The sequence below is a fragment of the Chelonia mydas genome, chromosome 20 (genome assembly GCF_015237465.2).
Source record: "Chelonia mydas isolate rCheMyd1 chromosome 20, rCheMyd1.pri.v2, whole genome shotgun sequence".
NCBI lineage: Eukaryota > Metazoa > Chordata > Testudines > Cheloniidae > Chelonia > Chelonia mydas.
The window spans coordinates 18,295,167-18,302,385 of record NC_051260.2 but is presented as its reverse complement, the minus strand read 5'-3'; the positions used below and the strand labels follow the sequence as shown (position 1 = coordinate 18,302,385).

The 7,219-nt window shown below is 60.3% G+C and overlaps 1 protein-coding gene across 3 annotated transcripts in view; it reads right to left on the bottom strand.

The window, feature by feature from the left end:
* Positions 1 to 242: 242 nt before the first annotated feature.
* Positions 243 to 7,219, bottom strand: part of OLFM2 (olfactomedin 2) — an 88,546-nt gene continuing 81,569 nt past the window's right edge. For all 3 annotated transcript variants that reach the window (XM_037887708.2, XM_037887707.2, XM_037887709.2), the window contains 2 exons: positions 4,581 to 4,687; positions 243 to 1,147 (listed from right to left, as the gene is read on the bottom strand). In XM_037887708.2, coding sequence (XP_037743636.1) covers positions 470 to 1,147; positions 4,581 to 4,687 — 785 coding nt within the window. In that variant the 3' untranslated portion in view covers positions 243 to 469. The remainder of the gene's footprint in view (positions 1,148 to 4,580; positions 4,688 to 7,219) is intronic.

Here is a 7,219-nt window from a genome sequence, read left to right as displayed (position 1 = left end):
TGATGACGGCTGTTATTTCAATATTTAACTCTGGCTGTCGAATTTTTACATTCCTCACCCCTCAGGTTCTATGCACTGGATGTATAATGCACTTTTTGATGTTTGCCATTGTTCTGTGTGCGACTCTCACATATTTCTGTATTTACAGGGGTGAATTCCCCACAGGAATTAGAAACCCGTGTCCCCTGCACAGGGGCAGAGAGACATGGCCAAAATCGGAAAGAAAAGGCACAAGCTCCATCAAATGTCAAAGAGATCATTTTTATTTGCCACCAAAAAGAAAAGAAAAGAAAAGAAAAGAATTGACCTTGCCTCCAACGAAAGCAGATGAGATCCATGCGTCATGTGAACCACAGGAAGAAAGAAAAAAAGCAGCAAGGAAGAACCTCTCGGCTTTGCTTCATGAAAAGAACGGTCGACCCCGAGGTGTAAAAAACGAAAGAGCGAAGAACCGAGTCCGGCAGCGGTTTCACAACTCGCCCGAAGTCTTTATGACGTGGAAGAGCGTGACGTTGTACACGACCTGGTGGCCATTGTTCCACGTGTACAGCACCCTCTCCCGCGGGTTGTAGTCCAGCATGGAGATGTGGGAGTACTGGTTGTGGAACGGGATGTCCGTGTACTCGTAGCTAGAAGTGTTTGTGTAGTAGGCAAAGTAGATCTTGGCCCCGGCCAGGTGGGAGTTGGTGACGTAGAGGGTGCCGCAGATCATGAAGGACTCGCCGGCGCTGCGCTTGGGGTAGCCGGTGTCCCAGCTGCGCAGGATCTCCAGCGTCTGCGGGTCCACCTGGCTCACCACGATGTTGCCGGCGTTCTGGTTGGTGGTGTAGACCGCCCACAGCCCGTTCTCGTCCACCATGAAGTCGATGTCGGAGAAGCCGCCCCAGGAGTAGGGGAAGGTGTTGTTGTAGCCGGCGCCGTCGAGGCTGCGCTGCACCAGCACGCTGCGCGAGCGGAAGTGGTACTTCACCACGACGTTGCTCTGGTACTTGTTGTAGTAGAGGGAGCCGTTGAAGACCACGTGGCCCGTCCCGGCCCAGGGGTGCGGCAGCAGGTGCTGCACGAAGTTCTGGCCCGTGACGAAGTCGTTCAGGGTGCGGAACTCCAGCACGCGGCGCCCCTTGTAGTAACCGTCCATGTACCAGACCTGGCGGGAGGGAACGGACGCGCGGTTAGAGGGGGCGGCGGTTCCCGGGGGAATTCACCCCTGTTTGGGGCCCAGGCCCCTCCAGCCCCAACCCCTAAGCAGGGCCCAGCACGAACGCAAGTGCCCCCCCCCAGCAGGGTACTGACTGGCGACACGGGGCGGCCAGGGCAGGAGAGAACAGAGCCCCGTGCGCTCATCCCCCAACCTTAGCACAATTCTACATCGTGGCTGGAAATGCCACTTACCCCCAGCTGGCCCAGCCAGTCCGGCTCCCCCAGGGCCAGCACTGGGCTGAGCCCTATTCTTAGGGCAGAGGAGTCCAGGCACAAGGGACGCCCATCCCCACTGGATGCTGGCGATAGGCACGGGGGCTTGGGGGCTGGTTTGGTCCGTTGAGACGCCCCCAGGCCGCTGCCCATCCGGCTTGAAAACGCAAACCCCACAATCAAAAAGGCCGATTTCTGAATCAATGGCTCCTTCCTCTGTCGCATGTTAGAAATCCAATTTCTCCCAGTGGCCATCCATCAGCCCCTGCCGCTCACCCGAGCCACACACAAAATGTGCCATTTGCAGTGACACACAGCTCTCCCATCCATCCTGAGCCCTCGTTAATGAGCCAGGCCGCTCAGAGCTGCCAGCACTGGCCAAGCTCCCACGCAGCCCCAGAGCTACGGAGGGGCTGAACTCTGGCCTCATGGAAGCCTCTCTTCCTTCCTTAATTCAAGCCACCAGCAGGTGTGCATCTCCACTTGCTACCAGCCAGGCCAGGTGTGCTTTCGCTCTGCCTTGTGTGGGTGCTGGGACAGCGCTGCTGTACTGCGACACACCCACTAGGCAATTCTTGGGGTCACCCTGTCGTATCGGCAGCACTGGGCTCTGACGTGCCGGGCGCTGCCGACACAGAGCAACAAAGGACCGATGCTCGTCCTGAGGCTCAGAGAAAAGTGACTTGCCCAAGTGCTGGGAACAGAGTCCAAGAGTTTCTTGCTCTAAACCCGCTCCCCAAGTCAGGGCTGGAGCCCAGGAGTCCTGGCTTCCTTCCCCCCCTCCCTCGATACAGGAATAGAACCCAGGAGTCCTGGCTCCCAGTTTCACTTCCTGAAGCAGTAGGTTCAGTCCCTCTCTTTGCCAGCTTATGGCCGTTGGAGCTGGTGGGGGTCACCGAGGACTCCTCCAAGCCCGGAGCCTCTGGGCTCCAAGGCTCACTGATTAACACTAAAAACGTGATGAGCAGGGGCGGGGAGCAGCGCCCACGTGTGGGCAGCAATGTAAGACTGCGCCAGCTCTGGCAAGAATCCGCCACTGACCTGAGTCTGGAGGGCCTGGTCTAGTCCACGCAGCCTCTGCTCTCCTCTGGGGCACAGGGTGGGGCTGTGCGTGGCAGGGGGCAGGTGTGCAGGGCTGGCCTTCTGCCCCAGCTGGCACAATTCCTACACAAACAGCCCGGGCTGAGAGTGTCTCGCCTGGAGGGGCCAGGGCAGTGAAGCACCGTCGCATGGAACGGAGAGCACACACCCTCTGCAAAACGCCAGCTCCCCAGGAACGTGGGGCCGGGTGCATCGCCACCGGCACAGAGGACTCTGCGCCCCGTCTGGGTAACCCCCCCCCCCCCCCCCCCCCCCCAGTCCTGCATCCGTGGCAGGTTCCATCACTAGTGGACGCACGACACAAAGGTACAATGCACAGCCCCACAGAACCCCGCCCCCCGCAGCTGGCTATAGGTCAGCCTGCTACAGCTGGAACAGCTCTGCCACCGGCTCCAGCATGGCTCTGGCTGCGTTTACAAGGCCCTGGCTACAGGCCTGCATGGCCAGCAGCGGCTTCCCCCAGCTTCATATAACCAAGGTCCAGTTTTTGTATTGACGGGCACACAGAGAAATAAGGCCCCAATTCCCCCTGCACACGGCCACGCGTGCGCCTGCACGGAAGCAACCCACGGCATGAGCTGCAGCCATTGGCATTAGTCTGGCTCCACTTTCCAAGTCGACAAGGCCTAGGATATCTTTAGGCTTCAAGACACCATCTCTGTGGTGCGTGCAGCATGCTTCCCTGCCCCCATCCCCTTCCTAGTCCGCTTTATCCCAACTCCCAAGACCTGCTCCTGGTTGTTCCCAGCCCCGAAGCCAGGGCAAGGTGAAGCCAGGGGAGTCATGCCAGGTTACGCCAGCTGAGGGTCTAACCCCCTTTGTACCAACATGTGGCCAGCGGTTACTCCAGGCACCAGGCTCACTCTCCGGCTACGCACGTGTGACATGCTGCTAGGGGGCACCCGACACTGGTTGCAGGATGTGCAACAGAAAGATAATTAATGAGAGAGCTGTGGAATCAGAAACAGGATCCTCTGCTTCTGCTCCAAATTGTTAATATGCTCCAGCGTGCGGCCCTGGCACGCCTGGCAGAAAAGCTGGAGTGCATGGCTGCAGAAACGGGCTGGTGTCTCTCACGGGGACCAGGATTTCTCTACAATAGTAATTGCCTCTCCCGAGCTCCGCTGGGCTCGCTGTGCCGAGAAGCTGAGCTCTGCGGAATGAAGACGCTGCACCTTTGCGGGTGTTTCACCGCGTTTTCTTAGCTCTCCCCACCCCCCATTACTCTACTACATCACACATGGTTTTGCTCTTTCTGCAGAGCGAGCGCATGACGCCGTTTTAAGAGCTAAAGCGGCATCGTGAGAGAAATGCCTGATTTCAGAGCTGTCTGAGCGTCACTCCCACCCCGCCGGGCTCCATCTCCTCTGCCCACGGTTACAGGCGTTTTGTAAGGGGTGCGTGTTTCCCGATGCCTGATTAAATGCTGGACTGGCCCTGGGCACTTAAATACACAGAGGGGGGCTGGAATTTTCACAAGAGCTCCTTGTCCAGGATCGGGGCCAGCAATCCTTTAGGCCAGGGTTTTCAAACTGGGGGTTGTGACCCCTCAGGGGGTCACGAGCTGTCAGCCTCCACCTCCAGCATTTATAATAGAGTTAAATTTAAAAAAAAGTGTTTTTAATTCATAAGCGGGGTCGCACACACAGGCTGGCTGTGCGAGAGGGTTCACCAGTACAGGAGTTTGAGAGCCGCTGCTTTAGGCACCTGAATAAGTGGCCAGATTGTCTGAAGCACCCAGCACAGCAGATCCACGCTGGATGCTGAGCTCCTGGGAAAACCCTGCCTTGAGTGGCACATCCAGAGCTGCTGGGAGTGGAGAGATCCAGTCCCGACTGCGGGTGCTGCGGCCTTCTTGGGGGCTGGAGATCAGACCCCTTCCTCCACTTGTGCACCCAAAACAACCCTGGAAGCCTTGGCCTGCAGCCATCTGAGGCTTTGCAGAGTGATGCAAGCCAAGTGGGTGGATTGCAAGAGGAGAGGAGCCATGGGAAGGCGAGGCAGTCCCCGGACTCCTCCCGCCCCAGCCCGGCACTCACACGCCAGCGCAAGCCCTCGGCACTCACCCTGCTGTCAGCGCTGGGAGCCATGGTGTCGGTCATCCACGAGCCGAACCGGGATCCCGACGCCCGGATGGTGATGGGGTTACTGACACCCGTCAGCTTCCCACAGCCTGCGGCAGGGCAGAGAGAATGGTTACAGGAGAGAAACCTGCCCAGCCGCTGCAATGCAGGAACGGAGGAAAGGGGGGCAGGGATCAGTGGGGGGCAGAGCAGGGTGCATGGGAGGGGGCTAGGACTGCAGTGACAGAGACCCCTCCTCACTCGGCAGCCTCCTGTCCGGGCTGTGCAGTGCTTTGAGAACGTCCCCTACCGACAGCCAGCCGGCTGGTGCCTCCCTGAGCCAGGTAGATGCTGCTCCTGTCCCTGTCTTCATCCCTCACCAGACACCAGCAGCAAAGAACTGTGTGCGTCTCTAGCACTGAATCCCTTTAAACCCCGATTTCTGCTAAAGCAGTGTGACTTTGGGGGGAAAGGCACCCCCCCATCTCCACGAGGACCTCCAATCCCAGGCCAGAGCTAGACAGGAACTGGCTCGAGTCAGCCCCCCGCTTCAGCGGGTGTAAATTACTGCAGCCCCGGTGCCTTCGAGGGGGCAGTGTCGATTCTGGCCAGCGAAGTCCGACGTCTTTACAAGGCTCCTCGCCCTCCCACAGTTGATCCGGACCCCTGGGATTCACATCCAAGCAAGGCAGTGACCTTCTGGGGGGTTGTAGCCCCAAGCCTGATCTCAGTTAATCCAGTGTAGATCTGGAGTAACTGGGTTCACACAGGCGTAATTCCAGTCCGGGTCCCTCTCCATCGTCACTGACCCAGCTGAGAGCTGGGTCCCAGATTTTGTTCTGCCTGGCGAAATCAAACCCTCAAACCGCAGCTCAGAAGGGAGCAGGCCCAGGAGCCTCAACAGGCGATGCACGAAGCCTCCAAAAAACACCAGCAAGATCGGGCTGAAAATCCGACATGCAAATATCACTTTGCTTCGGGAGAATTCGTCCACCCCTGGAGCCTTGTGCCCGACTTCCACTGCCCTGGGCACAGCTCCTCACCGCCCGCCCCGGTGAGGGAGTGGCAGGGTCTGAGCCGAGAGGACAGAGTGCAATGGTCAGGGCAAGCCCCCAGGCCTTGGGGGCCCCGGGTTTAAGCCCCTGCTCTGCCACAGGCTCCCTGTGTGACCCGGGGCAAGTCAGTTAGCCCCTCTGTGCCTCAGTCCCTGTCTGTGCAATGGGGACACTAGCTCTGCCCTGCCTCACAAGGGAGCAGAACCGCCCCCAAACCCCCATCTATCACCCGCTCATATTGCCAGGGGTCAGAGCAGCCCGCAACCAGGCTGCCTTGTATACAACAGCCTTCATTTGACACTCCCCCCCCCAAGCCTCCCGCCCCCCCACCCCCACTGTCCCTGTGCAACGCCGGTAGCCAGCGAGCCCGAGCACGGCTGGGGAAAGCGGCTGAGTCCTGCCTACCCTGGTTATTACAATATTACGCAGAGACTGGAGCCCTGCTGTGCCGGGCGCTGCCCAGACCCTGACCGAGATCAGGGCCCAGTCATGCCAGGCACTGCCCAGATCCCGACCGAGATTAGGGCCCCGTCGCGCCGGGCGCTGCCCAGACCCCGGCTGAGTTCAGGGCCCCGTCACGTCAGGTGCTGCCCAGACCCTGACCGAGATCAGGGCCCCGTCGCGCCAGGCGCTGCCCAGACCCCTACCGAGATCAGGGCCCCGTCGCGCCAGGCGCTGCCCAGACCCCAACCGAGATCAGGGCCCCGTCGCGCTGGGCGCTGCCCAGACCCCAACCGAGATCAGGGCCCCGTCGCGCCAGGCGCTGCCCAGACCCCAGCCGAGATCAGGGCCCCGTTACGCCGGGCGCTGCCCAGACCCCAACTGAGATCAGGGCCCCGTCGTGCCGGGCGCTGCCCAGACCCCAACTGAGATCAGGGCCCCGTTATGCCGGGCGCTGCCCAGACCCTGACCGAGATCAGGGCACCAACTGTGCCAAGTGCTGCATGGGCCCAGCCACGACTGGGTCCCCCATCGCACGAGGTGCTGCATGGATGGAGAGCGAGGGACAGCCCCGGCCCCACAGGGCTCACAGGCTAAGCAGGCATCAGGTGGGAGGGCAAAGAGGCCCAGAGAGTGAAGTGTCAGGCCTAGAACCCAGCTCTCCCACTTTCCAGCCCAGCACCACGCTGGCTCATCACACACACAGGTTAATTGGGGGACGCGCAGCCTGGGAGACGCCAGGGGACTGGGGGAGTTTTAAGGAAAACGGCCTGATTCCCTCTGGCTCTGCACGGGGGCAGCGCTTCCCGCCAGCACAGAGCGGGCACAGAACAATCCCGTTCCACTCCTGCTCTGCACGGGTGCGGGGGAATCGGGCCCCAGGGTCTAAGCATTAGCACTCGAAAGGGATCAGCAGAGCGGCAAACCAGCCACGTGGACGCCGGGTTGCACTGGGACAGCTCCCAGCGCCTGCTGCCTGCATACAGACAAGGGGTTGGCACCGGAGAGCAAGCACAGCAGCGGCCCGGAGAGGTGGCGGAGTCCTACCCGCAAACTGCCTCTGTCTCGAGAACCAGGCCTCAGGGCAGCATCCCAAGGCCAGCCCAGCCCAGCCGAAGCACCTGCAGCCCTTGGCTACTGATGTAT